Below are 22,281 nucleotides of genomic sequence, written 5' to 3'. Positions count from 1 at the left end.
TGTAACTAATTCCACACATACACTACTAGAATGTTAGTATCACAGTTGAGCACTTGAATTAGGAAATGTCAAAGCTAAGATTGTACACAGCCTTAACTCTGCCCCTTTGTGCATGTGTAAAGACTATCATAATTATATGATCACATTCTATTTCTCAAATGACAAATATCTATAGTATTACAACCTTAAATACACATTTATCATCTTGGAATACCTTTTTCAATTTTTGGCTTCTGTGGTGCGTAGCAGGGTTGTCAACAATATTTGTATGAGGCTCTTAGGATCAACAAACCCTTTTCTCTTCCAACTTCTTTACCAGAGTACTGGTGGGCCAGGCCTTCTCTAGAGGATGGAGAGGGCATTTCTTGCTAGCTTGATCCTTTTTTGGTGTAAGAAGCAAAGACCAGTAGTTTTTTGTCCAGGTGAGTGAAAAAGCATTCGTCCTCCTGTCCTTCCCATCTTAGGCTTTGTCTACACTGCAAAATTTAAATCATCCTAAGTTAAATCAACATACAGCTCCACACTAGCTCCTTCTGTTGGCGGTGTGCGTCCTCCTCAGGAGTGCTTCTACTGAGGAAACTGACAATGTGGAGCAATGACAGCCTGGAGCCCTGACACTGGGGCTGACAGTCCGGTGGGGGAAGAGCCCAAGCCTGGCCGCCTACCAGTGTGAGGGATTGGGGGAAGGAGAGCCCAAGTCTGGCCATCACTTGGGCTCTCCTTCTCTTCCCCCTTCCCCCCCCTCCCACTGCCTCCCTAGTCCCTCATCAGGAGGTGGCAGCAGAACTCTGGGCTGTCAGGAGGTGGCAGCCAATGGGCAATGTAACTACATCCTAACTACATCAACCTAAGTGCTCTGCCTCTCATGGGTGTGGAGTTAAGTCAGAGATGCAGTCACTTTCGTAAAGGGAACACAGCTTGCTCCTAAGGTAATCATGGACCTGATATGTTTCTATAGACTTCATTTCCATGTTCAGATCCAACCTTTGACAGTGAGGTAATCCCTTACTAGCATATATCGGCCACTGTGACTGAATTTAACATCCAAAACAAAACTATCTGTTATTGGGGTCTTCCGGTTCTTCAAAAAGTTTGGAATGTTTGTCACAGAGGGCTGATGCCCTCATGTCACAGAGTCTCAAGGATCCTTTGCTGCTGCTGTAGACAAGGATTGCAATGATGCGGATGAAATATGATTCTATGATAAGTCGATGTAGTGGGCGACTTGCATTGGCAGGAGCAGCATTGTAGTATAGACAATTAGAGCTAGATCAACATAAGCTGCCTTATGTCAACTAACTCTGTTGTGTAGATCAGGCCTTAGAAATATCTGAACCACCACTCCTTGCCGGGGGTCTGTTATCTAGGGTTGCTTAAAAATCTATGATTTAAATAAAAACTAATTTGTTTAAATTGGATTTTTTAATTTTTTTCTTTTTAAAAATCTGTTTAATTTTAAACTTGAAATAACAACCTGTGCTAAGTCTTAAACCTCCCATAGTATATTTATGTTAAATAAAAAATAATTCAAGCAGTACATGTTTACTGCTGAAGTTTTAAAGAAAGTCAAATCACTGAACTGGTGGAAGTCACAGTTAAGCACCTGGAATATGCAGAAGAATATTTTCTTTATTTCAGTTCATTCAAAGCTGTAAAAGCAGGAAAGCTTATTTTCCGCCTCCAATCTCTGAATTAAAGAGAACAGGAGTACTTCAAGGACTCCTGGTCTTTTTGTGGATATAGGCTAACATGGCTGCTACTCTGAAACCTGAATTAAAGAGGTCTGTGACGATTAAATTAAATTTTAGTTCTAAAATCTTCAAGGGTACGGGGACCAGAAACAATCAGTTCAATTCACTGACTACAGATAATACATCTTTTAATTTATTAAAGTACATATGTTGTCTTGTGCATTTTTAATTGAATTTAAATTACCATCCAAATGCAGCTTAACACAGATAATGAGTAGAGAAATTAATCATCTAATAATAAAAAATCCCATTTTTAACCATATTAAAAATTAAGAATTTTAAATGTATGTTAAGCAATATAATTGCTTAAATGTGTATGGATATGGTGTATGCTCCTGGCTAGCAGGCAGAAGTACCACATTTAGTGAAGAGGAAGTCTGTGAGGTGACCTACGACCCACCCACTATAATTCACCCTTGCAATAACGGGATGTCCCACGTGCAGTCTGTCTGTGCCTCTTTGACCCTTCAACTTCAGTAACCCCTTTTGGAAAAGGGGTGCATGATGCTCATATTCTTTGCTGTGATTAGTGAGGGTGGCTTTTGTTAATTTGACCATTTCCATTTATTTATTGCTTGCTAACTCGTGCACTCCCTAATGTAGGGATTTAAAAAAAAAAATAGTCCTTGTACCTATAATTTCCCCTCATGGTCCCACAAGAGCATCAACTTTAGGCTCCTCAGCCATCACCTCTCTTGGATGGAGACCTTTGTCTTTATCCCTCCTAACCAGGGTTTTTCTGGGCTTCATAGTTCCTTGCCTGCCCTGAGAGTTGCTCCAGGAAGGCAGACTGCCGAACAGGCCTGTTTCTGCACTTTGCTACCTCCTCAGGCTATAAACAGTGTAATTGCCGCAGTTAAGTTACCACACAGCTCTTTCTAAGCAAGTACATTTATTCTTAAGGTAAAAGCATTAGAACATTCAAAAAACAAAACAAGCTTGCATGGATACCCATAAGCTTAACAGAGATCATCTCCTCAAGAGCTCCAGTTGGTGTCAGTCCTTTCAACCATTCCCTAAGGATTGGGGCCCTCCCCTTGGACAAAGCTGATCCTGTCCATTTTGCTAGATCAGAACAAAGACTGACTCAGTTTAAACTCAGGCTCTCTAGTCCTTCCTTTGTCTGTTGGCCTCTGGAAAGTCCATTTTGAACTAATAAAAGGGAGCCTCCCCAGGGGGTGGTACCTCACTCTGGAGGAGTTACGTGAGGGAATTTGCCTAATTACCCTAGCTGTTTGTAGTTCCTAAAGGGATGTGGTTACCCTCCCCCATGGAATTGTATATAATCCCTGTCCCATAATGATGCATAAACTTAATATGGTAAGATCTCACAAAGAGATTGTAGGCAATTGCCTGAAATGTCTAAGTCCCTGTAATGTTCTGTTAAAGAAACTTGTGTGACAAATTTGGCTGAGAAAATAAGTTGTTGATTTGGGGGAGAGGGGATTGTATCGGGAGGTCCGCAACTGACCAAAGAATAAAGGAGCAACCTGTTTATCTCCTTAGAATGTGAGCACAGGTGCAAGCCAGGACTGGGTTTATAGCTGAATGCATGTAATGTTAAGTGTAGCTGGTCCCAGATTTAGAAAATGGCATTGGGAGCTGGCATTCATTTAATTTTCATCTAATTGCAAGTATTTTTGTAAAATTGATAGATCTGCTTGTAGTAAAGATCTCTTCAGTGCTGTTTATACCACTGGTTTGAACCTATTTACCACTGTGGTAAGTGTTTTATGTGGGCCATAGCCAATACGACCTGTATGGCCCTGAGGATGTCACATGGACCGCAGCTGTGTGCTGATTGGACCGCAGGTTAAGAACTGCTGGTTTATACCATTTCTCTACAAAGTTTAGTTGGAACCTTGCCATGTTCAGGTGGAGACTTTCTAATGGTCATTTACCAACAATGATGTAACCTACCAGAAACTGGTTGCTGGATGAATTACAATTTTACACTATGAAACATAAGTTTCTTTCTTTCAGCTCTTGCTCATAGTGGTAAGTGTCTGACTATCTTTCTTTCTGCCTAACTTTATGTGAAGCTCTCACTTATGCCTAAGGATCAGTAACGTCTCGGAATGAAACCTGTACTGAAGGGATTGCAAATAATTGTTTGTTTTAGGGGTTTTGTACTCCGCCTCTGGGCAGGCAGTTGAGTGGTTGATAAAATTGTGTTGACTGGGACTCTGGAGTAAGGATGAGTAATCTTCGGTCACGTTTCACATGCAATGAGTTGAAGTTTCCCCAAGTCATAAAATATTATCATTAATTCCTTCCACAAATATCAAGATAAAGGATTAATTTTGATATCTTCCAGTTGTGTTGATTGGGGACTCTGGAGTAGGGAAGAGTAATCTTCTGTCACGCTTCACTCGCAATGAGTTCAACCTTGAGAGTAAGAGCACCATCGGGGTGGAATTTGCCACCAGGAGCATCCAAGTGGATGGGAAGACGATAAAAGCCCAGATCTGGGACACTGCAGGGCAGGAACGATATCGTGCCATAACGTCAGCGTGAGTATTACCCAGCACCAGCTCTCTTCTGCTCCACTTCTACTGTGGGTGGAGATGCATGAGAAAGAAAAAAACCAGTTTTACTTTCTTCTCCCATGGTTAATCTGCAGACTAAATCTGCAATCGGTGAGGCTCAATAGAGCAGTGGTTCTCAACCTTTCCAGACTACTGTACCCCTTTCAGGAGTCTGATTCGTCTTGAGTACCCCAAGTTTCACCTCACTTTAAAAACTACTTGCTTACAAAATCAGACCTAAAAATACAAAAGTCCCAGCATACCCATTGAAAAATTGCTTACTTTCTCATTTTGTTTGTGTATGAAATGTTAGTTTGTACTGACTTCGCTAATGCTTTTTATGTAGCCTGTTGTAAAACCATGCAAATATCTAGATGAGTTGATGTACCCCCTGGAAGACCTCTGCATACCCCACATATCCCTGGCTGAGAACCACTGCAGTAGAGAACCACTACAATGCTACTTTTAGTCACTTTTCAGAGTACAAACACACTATAAAAAGAATGACTATATTAAGACTTGGGGGTGGGATGGGGAGGAGTCTAGATGAATATGGTGGAAAGTATTGCTCAGTTGGAATGATACATCCCTAAATGGCATAGTCTACTTTAAATACAGTAAGAGTTTAACCAGTTAACCGATAAGGTTGATGCTTATTGGTTTCTGTCAATAATTAAACTCTGTCCGGGGTCCCTCTCGGCTGCCAGCCACGCGTGCCTGGGGAGCCCTGGGCCAGAGTGTGGCAGCAGGGAGCCCCCTGTAAAATGTGGGGGTGCTGCAGCAGGTAAACATTTAATTTTGTAACTGATAAAATTTTAATCGGTTACACAGTTACCGTTTTTACATGTTATTTACATCCCTAATGCCCAGGGCCGGCTTTAGGAAGTGCGGGGCCCAATTCGAACATTTTCTGCGGGGGCCCTGGCAGGGATGACTTAAAAAACCTTTCATTTCTTCCATGTATTATTTACTTTCCATAACTATAGAAATAATAACAAAACTATATATTATGTACATTGCTGTCTGGAGGCAGGGCAGGGGCTGACTGGAGGTAGGATCTGGCTGCGGGCAGGGCAAGGAGTGCGGGGCTGGTGCAGGCAGGAGGAGCTGGCTGCCGCTGCAGGCAGGACAGGGGGTGCAGCAGGGGCTGGCTGTGGGCAGGGGGTGCAGCAGGGGCTGGCTGTGGGCAGGGGGTGCAGCAGGGGCTGGTGCAGGCAGGGACTGGCTGCGGACAAGGGGTGCAGGGCTGGCTGCGGGCAGGGCAGGGGGTACAGCAGGGGCTGGCTGCGGGCAGGGCAGGGGCTCCCCTGCTTCTACTGTCCTGGCCCTTTAAATAGCTGCCAGAGCCCTGGGGAAGCAGCAGGGCTCCCGTGGCTATTTAAAGGACCAGGGCAGCAGAGGCAGCTGGAGTCCCGGCTCTTTAAATAGCCATCGGAGCCCCCCGTTATCCCAGAGCCCTGGGATATTTAAAAGGCCCGGGGCTCCCCTGCTTCTACCGCCCCGGCCCTTTAAATAGCCAAGGAAGCCCTGGGGAAGCGGCGGGGCTCCAGCAGCTATTTAAAGGGCCGGGGCGGTAGAAGCAAGGGGAGCCCTGGACTTTTTAAATAGCCCCCAGAGCCCCTCAGCCCTACCCCAGGGCTCCAGAAGTGGGGGTCTGGTGGCAATTTAAAGGGCCTGGGGCCAGCCCCTACTGGGAGCCCCAGGCCCTTTAAATTGCCCCCTGGGAAAGCCGGCCACCCCTGTAGGGCGTACTGGCGGCGGCAAGGGCACAGGGTCCGATTCAGGGGAATCGCCTGAAACTGCCTAAAGCCGGCCCTGCTAATGCCATTAGGTAACCCAGAAAGTTCTGTCTGATTCGCTCGCTGCCTAAAATTTACTACCTTCATTAGGTGTTTCAGTCACATTAAGAGTAGTATCTCTTAATAAATGGGCATTATTTGATCCTTTAGTCCAGGCATGCAGGCCCAAAAAATTTAGAAGTGCCCATTGACTTGGTTTCCAATTTGAGACATCTGGGATTTGGTTTTCAGAGGTGCTACCTAGTTCTGAGATCCTTTCAAATAAGAGGTCTTCTCAAAAGTGAAGGCTGTCTTGATATTATCTGCTGGCATTGCTGAAGGTTGCACACTGCTGAGATAAGTGCATGGTTTATCCATTCATATTAATTTACAGATTTGTATTGCAATAGTTCCTAGAGACCTAATCAGGCATTAGGCCCTATTGTGCTAAGCACTGAGCGTGCGCACACACACCACAGAAGATGGTCCCTTCCCCATTGAGCTTACCTACCATTCCCTCCCCCAAAAGACAGGCAGCATTTTTTTGTAGTTTAAAAAGAGAATAAGTAAAAATTGTGCAATCTGCTTGGACTTTTTTCTTATAGTGTTGGTTCCTCACATGCCCCAAACTAATGCAATCTGTAGGGCTCGCTATAGAAACTAGATCCTGACTACTGCAGAGAATGCTGCGCCTTGGTGGAGTGTAGGCATATATTACTCTTTTTTTTAATTGGAGCATGAGAGAAACAAGTAAACTCAACCTAAAGACTTAAACTTGAATCTAATTGGGGAAAGAAAATATTGTGTTTAAAAAGTAGACTGTTCAGATCCCAATCTCAATTTGTCTGTCGCATACAGGCAGAATGCTGGCATCCCAAAACACAGGACTTTCCTCTTTTAGAGGAAGACAACTAATGTGGTTGGGAGATGGGTTATCTGAAGCCACATTCTGATGAGCTGATTGGACCTTTCTGATGTCATCAATGGACTTTGTCACTGAATTGTGGACAAAAAGCATCCATGTCCATTGTGTTAAATTGGATGGGTGTGGGGCTGAAATGTTGACTTTTGCGGTTATGGCATTCTTTGGGGACAGATGTGAAGAGAGGAAGTTGCAGGAGCAAGGAGCCCCTGATTAAAGGAGAGAGTGACTATTTTAAACTACCCCACCCCAACTGCCAGGTGGTGGGTCTGGGGGTGTGGGTGTGGTTTGTTTGTTTGTTCCCTTTTAGCCACTCAAGTCACTTGCCATGTAAAAGTTAAATGTTAAAGGAATTGAGTTGAAATTGGCTGCTGTGACAAACTTGTTGAAAGGGCAGCTCATGTTCTGGGATAATGGGCCAAGGGGAAAAGGGTCCAAATACCCCAGAGAATCTCTTAAATTAAAAAAAAAAAAAAAAAATGGGGAGGGGTTAGTCAAATGTCCATATTGGTCTTTTTTTTTTTTTTCTAGTAACTTCTTTTCATAGATCTTTGCACTATGAAATGTAACTATTACATAAACTCAGCAAAACTTTTGAACAGAAGTCTCCTGTTTTTCTTATTCTTTGAAACGATAGTGAGTTTCTCTTTATGCTGCTAATATGTCCTGCTTAAAATAGCCTCCAGATTTGTCAGTGTTTTGTTAAATACATTTCAGTTTTCTGAAAATCCCATTTTTAAAGTTTAAACTTGCTTTTCTCTTTTTAAAGATAAAAAAACAACCCTTAGTGCCCTTTTTTGAAAATAAACATTAAAATGGGAAAACTAACTGTAAAACATTTGTGTAGATGCCTGAGCTGAATTCCTTCTAATGCAGTGTAATCTTTATGGTTTCAGCTATTACCGTGGTGCTGTTGGGGCCCTCCTTGTCTATGACATTGCCAAACATCTTACCTACGAGAATGTTGAGCGTTGGTTAAAGGAGCTCCGGGATCATGCAGACAACAATATTGTCATCATGCTGGTGGGAAACAAGAGTGACCTGCGCCATCTGAGAGCTGTGCCCACCGATGAGGCCCGGGCTTTTGCAGGTTTGTGAACTGCATGTTTTATCTGTTAAGCTGGTGTTTTACCTTCAGCATATGGTGTGTGGCAGACTCAAGTACTCCATCTCGGACAAGGGGCAGCCTTCCATTTGGAAGTTCTAACTTGAGGGGTGATTGTATTTATTAAAAAAAAAAAAAAACAACAACAACCTGGCAATGGAAAAAGTGCACTTAAAGGTGGAACAGCAGTGTTTGGTTGAACTCTTTTGAGACCCAGAGCTAGGAAGATGTCTTGCAAACCAGTGATGATCCTGTTCCAGGGCTGCCTGATATCTGAAGCACAGACTCTTCCTATTTCCTTGTCAGGCTGGGAAGAGGAACAAAGATCTGGATGAAAAATGTTGCTGATGTAAAAACCAATCCCAAAGGATCTTGAGGGATGAATAAAGAAGAACATAAAACACCAAAAAACTAAACTTTCTCTGAGTATTCCATTCACTAAAGAGTGAAAGGTTTGGGTTGAACAGAGCTTTACCTCTGGCAGTGGAAATGGTTTAAAACCCTCCCTGCCTTGGTGTTGGCCAACACAATGTAACTGAACAAGTCGCAGATCTCAAGAGACTAAATGGATCTTTCCCCTGCGTGTGCTACTGAAACTCAGTGCAATATGGAATGAGAGGCTGCAGCTCCTACTTCGGCTGTTCCATCACAGTTAATGATGGGGGCAGGGTCTGCAATGCAAACTTCCAATTTAAGGTCTCACATTTTGCCAGGCAGTACTGTAACGTCATATGTGCAGCATTTAAACGTTAATGTGGTACATGATCTCTGTGGAGGGAAGGCACTCCCAAGGGTAGCGAGTTGTATGGGCCCGTGGTCCCCAGGCTCCAGCAAATTCAGGGCCCGGAGGGGCCCAGCTCCACCAATGTTAGGGGCTGGGTCTCTCCCCCAGCCCCACCTGCCGCCCCTGTGCGCTTTTCCCCAAGCATCCCTGCCTGCCTGGGCATTGCCCTGCGGCTCCATGCTGCGCTCCCTCGCCTGCTGCTGCCGGCTACAAGGGAGCGGTGCCGGGGGCAGGCTGAGGCGGCTGCTGCGCCTGTGGAGGGAGGAGGCGCATGGCACATGCCTCTTGCAGGCAACTCTGGGGGTATCGGGGGATGGGCTTATCCTGGCTGGGCTTCTTGAGCAGCAGCCTGGGGGGGCTTGGGTGAGTGTCATGCCAGGGAGGGGCCCCCCCCTTCCCCAGAGCTCGCTGCTGCCAGTGGGGAGAGGGCTGGTGTGTGTGTGTCCTCTCTGGGCCCCCACCAATCCCAGGGCAGCCTGCCTGCTGCACCCCAAACTCCTTATCCCCAGCCCCGCACCCCAAACGCCCTCCCCGTCTCAGCCTAGAGCCAGCACACCTCCTGCAACCAACCCCCCCCCTGCACCCAATACTCCAAACCCCCTCCTGCACTCCAACCTCTTATCCTAGCCCAGAGCCCGCACCCAAACTCCCTCCCAGAGCCTTAGGGGAGGGGGGGGCACTTGGATCCGCCTCTGGGCACTCCTGTTTTGTTGTTTCCTACCCTTTCTAGTGTGCTGTCTCCAGGGAATTATTGGATGTGGGATAACAGAAGTCCTGCTTTTTCCAAGTCAGTCTCTCTGGGAGTGGAGTGAGGATGAATCTTGCAGTTACCCATCTACATGACTGTGCCTGTGCTATTGCTCAGAGGTACTTCTGTGTTGCTGGGAGCTGCATCACACTGGTAGTTTCAAACTGCTGTTGGCAACTGTAGAGGAATAATAATGTGCAGGGCAGGGACCCTGTTGCTTGGCAGAAGAGGGACTGAAAGGAGGGAGATGTGCTCAGACTCTGGGGATTGCTAATGTTAATACGACTATAACTAAATAAAATGGGGTGCCAGATCCATTTGAGCAAGTAGTGGAGCTTCTCCTGTCACACAGAAAACAAGACGGGGGGCCAAGGCCGTCTAACCCAAGAAATCTAAGGTCTAGAATTCAAAAGTGCTGCTAAAGTCTTTAACTGAATGATCTGTTCCTTTTTACAGAAAAAAATAACTTATCTTTTATCGAAACTTCTGCCCTGGATTCCACAAATGTCGAAGAAGCCTTCAAGAACATCCTCACAGGTATGGCTTTGCTTTTTGACTTGCATGTCTGCAGTATGACACGCTAAAGGGTTTTATGTGGAGAAAAGCTCACGAGAACCTCTATAGGAAAGGCACCTATCAGCTGGATCCAAGACTGGAGTCTTGCATGATGATAAGTACAGTGGAGACAGACCATTAGGGACAGCAGGTAACTTCTGAAGCCCTTTTGCTGGTTTATGATGCTAAGAGGATCTGGCAGGGATTTGTGCCCTTGCACTTGCTGCCGATGGATACCAGTGAACAGAAAGGTTCTTGGTGGTGGTGGTTTTATTTTAAATCGGGGCACTAAGGGCTGGATTTGGTTTTGCTTGAACTCAGATATGTGATGTTTTCTTTCTTTAAGGGGACCCACCAACTGCATTTTCTCTTCTGGAGGCCCACCATTATATATACACTGAGTATGCCAGTGCATACACATGCCACTGTCTTTAAATTTAATCTGAATTTAATTGACTTTTTAATGTTTTTTAATTCAAACATGAAAGAAAAGGACAACTATGTGCTATCCATACTAATACTGTACATGCTGTCATACAGGGCTGCGGAGCCCCGTTTAAAAGGGGGAGTGGGGCGGCCTCCAGCTTAGCCTTGTCCCCGCTCAGCTCGTCCCAGCTCCCTTGCTCTTGCTCTCTCAGCCCCGCCCTCTCTTGTGAATAGAGAACTCTATTAGGGCTTGTGCTCCCTGTAGTTTAAGGTAATCGCTGCTTTCTTTACGGGGGAGTGGAGGACAGGCTACATACAGCAAAACAAAGGAACGCACAAAACAATCCTGCAGGCTGTTCTTTTCCTGGGTGAGAATTAGCCTCTCAAGATCCTTTTATGTCTGGGGGACCCAACTGAAACAGACGCCAACATAGATCCCCTCCCAGCAAGAAGGGGGGCACACAGTGCCAGTCTTCCTCTGCATCAAGGCGAGAACACTCCTGCTGCCCTGCTCCCAGACCCTCTGCTTGGCTCCCCCCCAATCCTTTGCTCTTGTTCTCCCAGCTCTGTCCCTTCTGCAGCTCCAGTCAGCACCTCTGTCTCTGTGGCTGGGTCATGATCACTGCTGACTGTCCACTTGCTGGTTCTGGCTGTATGCTCCAAACTGCTGTTGCTGCCTGAATCCCGCTGCCCAGGTGGAGTGAGAGTGGGCTCCAAATGGCGAGGGCAGCAGGCAGCGCAGAGGAAACAGCCAGAGCTATCTACCAGACAGTCAGCAGTCTATGCATGCCCTGGAGGCACTTCCTCTGTGCTGTGGCTGCTGCCATCCAGATCCTACTCCTCACGCTGCTGCCCGCTGAGTGCAGTGGGGGGAGTGCCTCTGGGGCACATGCAACCCACCTAGACCCTTCCCACAACCCACTGGTGGGTTGGGAAACACTGCACTAGTGAAACGGTGGAAGTGTTGAATCTTAGACCAGTCTACACTAGAAAAGATTTTCTAAATATAGCTATACCAGCAAACCCTCTCAGTGGAGAGACAGCAAAAGGGTGTTCTTGTGGGTGTAGTTCACCACCTGAAATAAGCTATACTGCCAGAAGCACTTCTATGCCAGTATACATGCATCTACTCTAGGGCCTTTGCTGATATAAAAAGCCACTGTTGCTATACAGGCAAAAGTTTCTAATGTAGACCTGGCCCTAAACAGGAAGTGATTAACGCTGTTTAAGGTGAGATTTTAACAAAAGCACCTTCCCAATCATGTTTCACTCCCATTTTAGGATAATTCTACCAGTTCTGTAATTCAGCGTAGTTGATGAGACTTGAATTTCTAACAACAACGTTCTTTCATTAAAAGCTTTTTGGAAAGGCGGGACAGGCCCAATTTTGTTTTCCTCAGCTGTGCTGGTGACTTTTAGGACCCCCTGCATTCTATAAAATGTCAACATTCCTGGCACATTCATAAAATATTTCGTGCCTGCAAGTGCTGCTAATCTCTCAAGTGCTCTAGTTCCATACCAAACTGGGATTTGGGTTTGCTATTGTAATTGAGAAGCTGGTGAAGATCAATGGGACATGAGACATATGAAAGGGAAGCCAGAAGCAGGAACACTAGTAAAACAACATGAAGCTGTCCTTTGCATCTAAAGCTGTCCCTCCTTTTAATAATAAATTTTTTTTTAATCTGGTAGGGCTCTATCTACCACTTATTTACCTTGCTGCAATTGCTCCAAAGCACAAGTTTATTCCTGGGGGAATTCTGCACCACTGCACAATGCAGAATTTATGCAAAATTAATGTTCTGTGCAGAATTTCACTTCCCTCCCCCCCCCCCCCCCCCCCCCGAGAATTTGTGCTGCAAAAACCCTTCCTCCGCAAGCGCTGGAGGGAGGCCCGGGAGACTCAGGGGAAGCGAGACTCAGAGGAAGCGCAGGGCCGGGGTGAGTAAGAGTCCGGCCTGGCCCCGAGCAGGCAGGACTCAGTTGGGTGGTAGGGAGAGAAGGGGGGCGGCCCGCAGGGCCAGGCGGTGGCTGTTCTCACCCCCAGGCAGCGGGACTCGGGAGCAGCCGCTGCTGCAGCTCCCACTGCCGCGGGGGGAGGAAGCGGCCGATGGCCAAGCTCGGCGGCTGCGGCTCTGGCGCCCCCGAACCCCCCGAGCCGGGGCCTGCTGCGGGGATCCAGCAGCGTGCACGCTGCGCCCAGCCCAGCCCCTGGCCAGGCGCGTCTGGGCTGCTGCCCAGCTGGTGCTATCGCGCGGCGGCCCCAGAGTGGGGGCAGCAGGACCCAGCCCCCCCATCCCGCAGGGGAACGAACGGGGCTGGGCTGCTGATGCCTCCACCCCGGGGCCGCCGCGCGATAGCACCAGCTGGGCAGCCCAGACGCAACTGGCCAGGGGCTGGGCTGGGCGCAGCGTGCACGCTACTGGGTCCCTGCAGCAGGCCCGGGGGGTTCGGGGGCGCCAGAGCCGCAGCCGCCAAGCGCCATGGCCGCTTCCTCCCCCCGCGGCAGTGGGAGCTGCAGCAGCAGCTGCTCCCGAGTCCCGCTGCCCGGGGGTGAGAACAGCCGCCGCCTGGCCCCGCGGGCCGCCCCCCCTCCTCTCCCTACCGCCCGACTGAGTCCTGCCTGCTCGGGGCCAGGCCGGACTCTCACTCACCCCGGCCCCGCGCTTCCCCTGCGTCTCCCGGGCCTCCCTCCAGCGCTTGCAGAGGGAGGAGGAATGGTGAGCCCGGGGAAGAGGCGGGGATTCGGGGAGGGAGCCAATCGGGGGAGGAGGGGGCGGAGTCGGGGCGGGGGGGGGGGGCGCGAGCACTTCCAGGCTCCGGCGCATTTCCTTGTTTGTCCAGTGTCCCGACCGCATGTCGGTCGGCACGCGGGACAAACAAGGAAATATCGGGACAGTCCAGATAAAATCGGGACGTCTGGTCACCCTAGTGCAGGGTGAGGCAGGGGGTTGGGGTGCAGGGTGCAGCAGGTGGTCAGGGTGCAGGAGGGGTGCAGCAGGCTCAGGGTAGTGGGTTGGGGTGCAGTGGGGTCGGGGTGCAGGAGGAGTGTGGCGGGGGTTCGGCTACAGGAGGGGCTTGGGGGGTGGGCTCCGGCCCAACGTGCACAGGGGGCAGGGTAGGCTGCCTGCCTTCCCTGGCCCCGCTCTGCTCCGCTCCGCTCCACTCCAGGAAGCCGACGGAACCTGGGGAAGGAGGGGTGCAGGGGTGTGTGTGGCTGTTGCTTTAGGCACCGCCCCCAGCAGCTCCCATTGGCCATGAACGGGGAATCGCAACCAATGGGAGCTGCTGGGGGCGGTGCCTAAAGCAACAGCCACACACACCCCTGCGCCCCTCCTTCCTCAGGTTCCGTCGGCTTCCCGGAGCGGCATGGGGGCCGGGCAGGCAAGGAGCCTGCCCTGCCCCTGGTGCGCATCAGGCCAGAGCCGCTCTAGGTAAACGCTGGGGAAGGGCGGGAGGGGCCCAAGGAGCTCGCGGTATTGCAGGGGAAGGGGCCTGGGATGTAATTTGGTGGGTTTTTAAAACCTGAATTTCTGTAGCCTTATTGAATTACACTCAGGAGCTATGTGTAGAAGCTGATGGACCATTGGGATGGGTTCAAGGTTCCCAGTATATCCAGCATAGAGACCCTGGTGGGCTGCATGTTCTAGAGCCTTTCAGAAACCCAGCAGGGTTTGGTAGTCCATGGATCACAGTTTGAGACCCTCTGGCACAGAGAGAACACTTTTATAAAGTTTGCAGACAATACCAAACTGGGAGGGGTTGCAAGTGCTTTGGAGGGTAGGATTAAAATTCAAAATGATCTGGACAAACTGGAGAAATGGTCTGAAGTCAATAGGATGAAATTCAATAAGGACAAATGCAAAGTACTCCACTTAGGAAGGAGCAATCAGTTGCACACATACAAAATGGGGAATGACTGCCTAGGAAGGAGTACTGCGGAAAGGGATGTAGGGGTCATAGTGGCCCACAAGCTAAATATGAGTCAACAGTGTAACGCTGTTGCTTTTTGTTTTTTTTGTTTTTTTGCAAACATCGTTCTGGGATGTATTAGCAGGAGTGTTGTAAGAAGACACAAGAAGTAATTCTTCCGCTCTACTCCACTGATTAGGCCTCAACTGGAGTATTGTGTCCAGTTCTGGGCGCTACATTTCAGGAAAGGTGTGGACAAATTGGAGAAAGTCCGGAGAAGAGCAACAAAAATGATTGATGACCTGTGACGGAAGATTGAAAAAACTGGGTTTGGTTAGTTCGGAGAAGAGAAGACTAAGGGGACACAATAAGTTTTCAAGTACATAAAAGATTGTTACAATGAGGAGAGGGAGAAAAATTGTTCTCTTTAACCTCTGAGGATAGAACAAGAAGCAATGGGCTTAAATTGCAGCAAGGGCGGTTTAAGTTGGACAGTAAGAAACTTCTTAACTGCCAGGGTGGTTAAGCACTGGAATAAACTACCTAGGGAGGTTGTGGAATCTCCATCATTGGAGATTTTTAAGAGCAGCTTAGACAAACACCTGTCGGGGAGGGTCTAGAACAGGGGTGTCAAACACACGGCCCGCAGAGTTATTTCCTGTGCCCCCTCCTCCCCCCCCCCGAGCGTGCCCCATCCCCACTCCTCTGCCTACTTCCCATTGCCAAACAGCTGTTTGGCAGCGCTTAGGACTTTCCAGGAGGGAGGGGGAAGGAGTGGGAATGTGGCACGCTCAGGGGAGGAGGCGGAGAAGAGGTGGGGCTGGGGCAGGGATTTGGGGAAGGAGTTGGAATAGGGACAGGGAGGGGGCGGAGTTGGGGCGGGGACTTTGTGGAAGGTGTTGGAATGGGGGTGGGAAGAGGTGGGGCAGGGCCTCAGGGAAGGGGTGGGGGCAGGGCTGGGGGGAGAGTGGGGGGCTTTTGTATCTTTATATGAAAAGGTGTCAGTGATGCAGCCCTCGGGCCAATGTACTAGTCCTCATGTGGCCCTCGTGGTGGTTTGAGTTTGAGATCCCCGGTCTAGAAGATAACCTCATCAGTGCAGGGGACTGGACTAGATGATCTCTGTGTCCCTTCCAGTCCTACAATTCTATGAATCTATAATAACACAAACAAAGAAGCTTATTTCTGAAAAAGCTTTTAACCTGACCATCTTCCTTCTGAAGTGTTACGAGGCCATTAATCCTCCTGCTTCAAGGCATAATTGATTAGTTTGAATCGGAAAGAAATTACTTTACTTTATGATCTAGTACTGCATTATGGGACTCTGGCTTTCACTGACCCGTGTGTTCCAGATCACCATGGGAGAGACAAGGGCTGGTACAGTTCAGCGGTAACAGCGTTCTGATATTCTTGTAGCAGTTGACCAAAGTTGAAGTGTGCAGTGACCCCTGGAAAGAGCTGCTGATGCATAAGTAGAAGTTTAACAAACATCCTGTTTAACAATAATGCTTCTGGATGGTGTGACTTGCTCTTTTATATAGGACATGCCCTTGAAAATGGGTTCTTTGTTTAAGGAGTTAATCTCCTCTTTCTGCTTATACGCCACTAAAGGCCCATCAGCCATATCTTCTGCAAATTGGTGTCAAGCAGCACTTTGGAGGAGGAGTTGGCAGCAAGAGCAGATTAATTCATTAAACAAAGATCTAGTTTTCATGATGTCCTTAACAGGGCATGGGCGGAAGAATACAGCTATACAACTGATGAGGAAGCTGTTCAAAAATAATGGCTTTCAGAGGTGTCAGTGGGTATTGATATTCTGCCCTGCATTGGATTAAGCAAAAGCAGAATTTATGACTAAACTAGAAGAGATTTGGGATTAGCTAGATAACACTGTATAAACCTTGTTTTGGCAAGGTAAACAGCCTCCTTTTGGGGCCAAAAGGGTCTGCTGTGGGTAAGCACTAGGGCTGGTTAGACTAGATTACCCTTGAAACTCTTCAGTACTACAATGTCCTTTCTGTGGAATGTGCAAATACCTTGTTGGAGCAAATGTGTCTGTCTAGGCTCTCGCTAATAAGTCTGTTCTCATTTACAGAAATCTACCGCATCGTCTCACAGAAGCAGATTGCAGATCGATCTGCACACGATGAGTCTCCCGGCAACAATGTAGTTGACATCAGCGTCCCGCCAACCACCGATGGACAGAAATCCAACAAACTCCAGTGCTGTCAGAACCTGTGACCTGTAGATGCTGTCTGTGCCCCTCGCATCGTCTGTGCTTCAGTTAGAAACTTGTGTGGGCTTCTTTCAAATATTTCCTGTGATTCAGTGACTCCCTGTGTTCTTCTCCACACCCCTCCCCAACTCCCTTCTTTCATCTTAGAGCTTGAATTGTAGGGCTAACATTCCCTTGCCTCTGAAATTCCCTTTTGAATGTGATGACTTTTGGGCTTGAAATGTAGGCACTGATCTGGTAGACATATTTGTTGTGGAATATCTGCTGCTGGATGTTATCCCATGAAGCACTCTCCTCAAATGTATATTTTTATTTTTGTGTGGGAGAGGAGGCATGGGGACTTGGTTAGAACGGCTGAAGAAATAACTCCATTTAGGTTTTCATTTATCTCATAGTCGGACTTTTTCACAGTCTCTTATGTTTCTGTAAACATGGGGGAGAAATTAAAAGATAACTAGTCTACCAAATGTTCTGTTTTCTGTCCAGATGAAGTATCAGTGAGGGTTTTTAGTGGCTGCACACATGAGTGGTGTTGAAAATAACCTCACTTATGTAATTCCCCTGAATGCAGAGTTAATCTGGCTGTGCAGTTTACTGTTTCTTGCCTGGGAAATCTTCTCTACTCTTAATTTCTTTTATTTGGGATCAATGAAGTATGTCTGCATTGCATTATTTGCCACGATGGATGCCTGTTCAGCTCTGGGCAGGCAGTATGAAGTGGCTTAATATTTATTCTTGGCTTTGTTAATGAACATTAATGTACAGTAAGTGCCAGCATATTAATTTTAAGGTCCTTTTGCAAGCTGTAGAACTAGGTTAATTTTATACTGTAGATCAGTGTCTGGAGGAGAAATCCTCTCTAATCCCAGAATTTTTTTGCATGCTGCTTTCTCACTAGGTCTATCCCTAAATCCGTTTGAGTGAAAGTAAAGCAATATTTTCCTGTCATGTACATACCTGCACTCGTAAGGTTTTTTTGGTTGTTGTAGAGAAACCCAATACTTTCTACATTTTGTAAAACTTATGCAGAACCATAGCATCTTGGATTTTCTTTCCATTATCGTTCACTATTGACCTTGTGCTTAGTTTTTTTCTTGACCTCGACTAAACTGTATAAAATTCCGCGTAATACACAGTGCCCTGCTACTTCACTCCTAGCCTGTTTTCTGAATTGCAGCTTGTAACTTCCAAATATGACTGATTATCTGTCATCAGGAGGGCTAACAACTATATAAAACTGGTTGAATGGGAATAATTTTATCACAAACTTGTCAGTTGCTAGCTTGTGAAAATCCTCTGTGGGGAAGGGTTCATCGGTCACCAGCTCTGGTACTGTTGCATCTTTGCAGTAAACAGTGTTGTGTTGAAAGAGTACCAGGTGAAATGATCAAAACGAAGCGTTGGGAGCACCCGCTGTTCTCAAGAGGCTAGCTAAAGCAACTTGTTTCCAAATTCTGAATCCAGGCCTCACTTGACACATCCTGCCTTGCATGTCAGTGAGTAGTTGGTTTTTATGTTACAAAGTTAATCTGAAATTGTACATTGTGTGCTTGGGGTGGGGTGGGGAGTTAACATTCCAGTCTCAACTGTTTTGTATTTGGTTATGTAATAAAATTAAGGGCAGTGAACTCTGATGGCTTTTCTTTATAAGATGTCCAGCCAAATGCATTGAATTTTACAAATAGAAGGCCAGAGTTTTAAGCTAAGCAGTCACATGGTCTCAGTACTTCATAGTTTTACATACATTATTTAAACTTAACCTGTTTTCTAGTACATTCACCACAGTCATTGGCCAGGGTTCATTTCAGGCTGTGGGACTATGCTCTAGGTGAACGATCCCCATCTCATGGGGAAGGTATTTATGCCTCCTGGGAAGTGGTGGGGTGCTGTCCCAGTGCTGGAAGCACTCTCGGCACATGACACTAGCACTAATAACATCCTGAGAACAGGACTCCTAGCAAGCCTGAACTGGAACCTTCTCCTTCTGGTGTGTCTGAGCCATTGTGTGACTTGCAGTTGGTATTTGGAGGCTGGCAGGGGAAGCACATCATGCATAATATATTGAAAACAGTCTCACAAAGGTTTGAAAATATTCCTTTCAAGAGCAGGCAGCCACTCTTGGAGCTGGAGTGCTTTGTTTTTTTTTTGTTTTTTTTTAAAAAGCTCTTTCAACAGAACACTTGATAGAAAGGAGTGAGGAGCAGTCCCTGAGTACTTTGATGGCACGAGGAAGAGTTGTGCTGTTAAGAGGCCTTAGTCCAGGGTAATTTACTAATATGGTGATTACCCTGCAAAGCATTTGTTTCTAAAGGTGAACTTCACCTGCCTCTCCTCTTGTTAGCAGGTGAGGGTTTTTCTGGCTAGTTTGAGAAGAGTTGAGAGAAGCAGTAGGTGTCATAATTGGTTAAATTCCTAGGCTCTGGCATAGAAACGTTTTTACTCCTGGGATTTGTGCAGAGCTCTGGGATTTGGCTCAAAGCTCTAATAAAAAATCCTTGTCCAGGGCTCAAGTACAACCAAGCGTCTTGCTTACTGAAGAGATCCTGTGCTATTTCCCCACCTGTCCGAAGAGGTCCTGGCACAACGAGCTGCTGCGCCTGCGCTGTAACATGGGCAGTGTAGACAGACCCTTAGTTTTCTGGCTGCACTCCAGCCCATACTTGACACAAAGTTGTTTTTGTCTGCAGTGGTCGGTTGCTTCATTAGCCTAGGTCTGGACTGTTTCCCACAGGCTGTTCTGCAACTGTTTGCAAAGTCAGCAGAGCACAAAACTCTTCCCCCTCCTATGAGGATGAGATGATTTTGCCCAAGGTATGCCAGAAGCCATTCGCACTAGAGAACGGGCACTTACTGTAGTCTTAAGTCTTATTAGCTCTTAAATGTCTTCCCATGCACAGATAGGAAACCTTAATGGGGTTACCTTGTAATCTAAAGTACCTTGATTCTCCCCCCATGCCAATCCCATACACTTCTGAAATTTACTGTGATTAGAAAGCACTGCAGGTGCCTGCTCTTGGAGTCCATGCAGAAGAGAGCTAGACAAAGGAATTCAAAGGAAGCTTTCTGATACTCAGACCTGGAGCAGCTAGAACAAACCTTCAAATAAACTGTACAGTAGTGCAGACTATTACTACACTTTCTTGACATGAAAAAATTGAACTCCGCTTAGCTGCAGCATAACTCCATAGGAGTCCCTGGCACAACCTCATTAGCTCCATATCCCAAATTTGTAGTGCAAGGAAAAATAAGAAGGGGTACACTTCTGTCCTTAGTCACTTATCTCCAATGGGGGTATTTGCATGTCAGTGAGAGCAAAATTTGTCTCATAAATTAAAACTCCTTTTTACAGAAAGCTGCCTGCTCAAGGAAGCAAACAGGTTCTGTGGGAATTAGTTAAATCTTCACAAAGCATGTTCCCCAAGTCCCTGCTTCACCCAGACACTGCAAACAGTGTTAGCTTTCAAAACTTAGTTAAAACTAACTTCAAAAACATCTTCCACTATCAAGTGTGGATGGTCTGGTTGTTGTCTCCATTTTGAAGCTCCCTGCTGAGTTTAAATTTATTTCGGTCTTGGATGGGGCCATGATAGCAGCATCTTTTACTAATTAAATAACTAGTTAATCACTATTGAAGCTGTTTTGGAGAGGAGGCAGAAGACCAACATTAACAAACACCCAATGTTTGTCACTGAACACATGCACAGCGGAACCTCATTACATCCTGTTCTGATCAGGGTTCTCTTGTTAAATCTCACATTCATTTCTGTCACATGGGGAAGTCTCAGTAACTGCCTACATGTCTGAGTTCAATGACACATAGGAGCTCTCAGCCGGTTTTTATGGAGTTCACCTCTGATGTGCAAAGCAAGCAAGTGTGGTCCAGTGGAAAGTTTAAATCACTAAAATTGTTATTGCAAAACTCCACAATGACTGTCTGCTCTAATTGTTGAATCCCTTTGTTAAAAGGACTCTGTGTGTGTCTGCTGTAGAAGTGTTTGCAGAGGGGAAAGGAATATGATTTCCTCTCTTTCCTCCCACCACAGCTCCTTAGAGTTATATCAGAGGGAGCTGACTATATGTGGTGCCTCTACAGAACCCCCAGCCTGTGGGAAAAGACCTAGTATATTTGTCCATTTTTTTTATATAAATATCAAAGTGGGAAATTCATATGAATCAGGAGATATCTTCACACTGCAAGACAACTGCTCTTTCAACTGGAATTGTTAGGCTGCCATCTTGATTTTGAGGACCGGTCTGTGCCTTTGCTATTTGAACAGGTCACTCATTGAAAGAAGCCAACTTGCTTTGAAAATCTGCTTCTGTGTTTGGCCAGTAACATTTTGATTTCTGTGTGCTAGCCCTGTGGGCATAGAATGCTATCATGGCCTTGATCTATCAGTGGTGTGAAACTGAGTCCATCTGTGCTCTGTGATAGGAGAGTCTCCATTCTGAGCGTAAAGGAAGAATACCTTCCTTAGACATTTTGATCTCCGTAGAAAAATACAAACCTAATAAGGTATTTCATAGGCACCTACTGAGGCCTTTCCCCCCTTCCTAATAGTAAAGGAATTTACACTAATTAAGGACCCTGCTCTTTTTAAAGTGGCAAAAGTCAGGCAATTTGGAGTGAAGGCTGAAATTGTCCTTCACTGGTCTACAGCCTGTTAGGGCTGAGCTTGGAGACTCATGGTTTCTAGAACAGACCCTTAACAGGACTGTAATGTAGAATTTTGTAGTTCAGACTGATGAGCAGTGGGGTATTTCCAGAAAAAATGTTGAGATTTCCAAGGCTGCTTCATTACAGTTATTTTCACTATCACCATTTTTTTGGTAGAGTGTAGTCTATCGGGCTTTGTAGGCTATAACACTGGACCTTTATGCAACTGAGAAGAGGTTCCTGTCACTTATTTTTACTCATGGTTAATGTGTTCAGTTAAGTGCAATTCACTTTGTAAATATATATATGCATCACTTGATTTTTGTGCATGGTTATTATGTATTGTGGATATAAAGATTGCCAAACCAAATTGTGTGTAAATTATTTTGTTCTAAACATTCTTAGAATAAGATGGGAATCTGTTGCCTTTGGAACTAGCAAGGTAAAAGGACTGACCTACCAGAATTGAGGTTAACCGATATTACATTGCCTTTGCTAGTGAGCTGGATGGTTTTGGGGGGGGGGGGGTGCGATGTCTGATTAGTAGGTAGTGCTGTGTCAAGGGGAGTTCACAAGCACACAGCTATTAATGACATTCTTTGAGAGGCCATTGGATTGACCCTTATCCCTTGGAGCAGTGGGAGCCCACCACTCTCTCTACATTGTACCACTCCCCTTCCAGCTGAACCTTTGGAACCTGTTACGATCCCTTCTTACTCAGCCTGACCAGTGGAGCTGCAGAACAATACCAGACACTCCAGCTCGATGAGGAACTGAGCGTGTTACCCACACCAGGTCACCACTGGATGTTAAGGAGGAATCCAGCTAGAAATGCGCAGCCATGAAATCAGCGGGAAGACGTTCTGTCTGTCCTTTACA

The 22,281-nt window shown here is 46.6% G+C and overlaps 1 protein-coding gene across 4 annotated transcripts in view; it reads left to right on the top strand.

Annotated features, from left to right (window-relative positions):
- RAB11B (RAB11B, member RAS oncogene family) overlaps positions 1 to 21,772 on the top strand; it is a 33,914-nt gene extending 12,142 nt beyond the window's left edge. Inside the window, exons 2-7 of one of the 4 annotated variants that reach the window (XR_010594901.1) lie at positions 320 to 422; positions 4,069 to 4,264; positions 7,876 to 8,069; positions 9,599 to 9,735; positions 10,073 to 10,153; positions 16,605 to 21,772. Coding sequence is in view for 2 of the 4 variants with exons in the window: in XM_065578278.1 (XP_065434350.1) it covers positions 350 to 422; positions 4,069 to 4,264; positions 7,876 to 8,069; positions 10,073 to 10,153; positions 16,605 to 16,750 (690 nt within the window). In the remaining 2 variants the exon portion in view is untranslated. The remainder of the gene's footprint in view (positions 1 to 319; positions 423 to 4,068; positions 4,265 to 7,875; positions 8,070 to 9,598; positions 9,736 to 10,072; positions 10,154 to 16,604) is intronic. The other 3 variants (XR_010594902.1, XM_065578278.1, XM_005283781.5) reach the window with 3 other exon arrangements.
- The last annotated feature ends 509 nt before the right edge of the window (positions 21,773 to 22,281 follow it).

The sequence above is a fragment of the Chrysemys picta genome, chromosome 25 (genome assembly GCF_011386835.1).
Source record: "Chrysemys picta bellii isolate R12L10 chromosome 25, ASM1138683v2, whole genome shotgun sequence".
NCBI classification, from domain to species: Eukaryota; Metazoa; Chordata; order Testudines; family Emydidae; genus Chrysemys; species Chrysemys picta.
The sequence above is the reverse complement of the archived record's forward strand: the minus strand, read 5'-3'. Positions and strand labels throughout refer to the sequence as shown.